We start from the raw sequence: 599 nt of genomic DNA, 5'->3' as shown, positions 1-599 counted from the left end.
TGAGGATCCCAATGGACAGCAAAGCCAGTTCATTGAGGGCAGTATCACCACAAGACAAGATCAGCAAGGGAGGTATGTCACAGAAGAAATAATTGATCTGATTGTTACCACAGAAGGGCAGGTGGAAGGTCAGAACTGTGTGCACCACTGAGTTGACAAACCCACCTGTCCAGCATGAGGCTGCTAACCAGCTGCACAGGGCCTTGTTCATAATAAACGAATACCTTAAAGGCTTGCAGATAGCAATGTATCGGTCATATGCCATTGCTGCCAGGAGGAGACACTCTGAGCCAACAAAGAAAATGAATGCAAAGAGCTGGGTCACACAGCCTCCATAGGAGATGGTTTTCTTCTCTGACAGAAGATGCACCATCATCTGGGGGACATTAGTAGTAGTGTAGCAGATGTCAATAAGGGCAAGATTTCCTAGGAAATAATACATGGGTGTGTGGAGGTGAGAATCAGCTATGGTCACCACAATGATGAAAACATTGCCTCCTAAAGTGCATATGTAGGTCAGAAAGAAGATGGTGAAGAGTAAAAACTGCAATTCATTCAGGCGGGAGAACCCCAAGATAATGAATTCAGATAGAGCTGTC

At 45.2% G+C, this 599-nt stretch overlaps 1 protein-coding gene across 1 annotated transcript in view; it reads right to left on the bottom strand.

The window, feature by feature from the left end:
• The window catches only part of LOC116075151 (olfactory receptor 5V1-like), a 44,869-nt gene that overhangs the window by 31,752 nt on the left and 12,518 nt on the right, over positions 1-599 (bottom strand). Inside the window, exon 2 of the mRNA XM_031348164.1 lies at positions 1-599. This exon is cut by the window's left edge and continues 281 nt beyond it; it is cut by the window's right edge and continues 71 nt beyond it. Within this exon, the coding sequence (XP_031204024.1) occupies positions 1-599 (599 nt within the window).

This window comes from Mastomys coucha, unplaced genomic scaffold (assembly GCF_008632895.1).
Source record: "Mastomys coucha isolate ucsf_1 unplaced genomic scaffold, UCSF_Mcou_1 pScaffold3, whole genome shotgun sequence".
NCBI lineage: Eukaryota > Metazoa > Chordata > Mammalia > Rodentia > Muridae > Mastomys > Mastomys coucha.
Note: the sequence above shows the minus strand (reverse complement) of the source record. Positions and strands in the feature narration are given on the sequence as shown.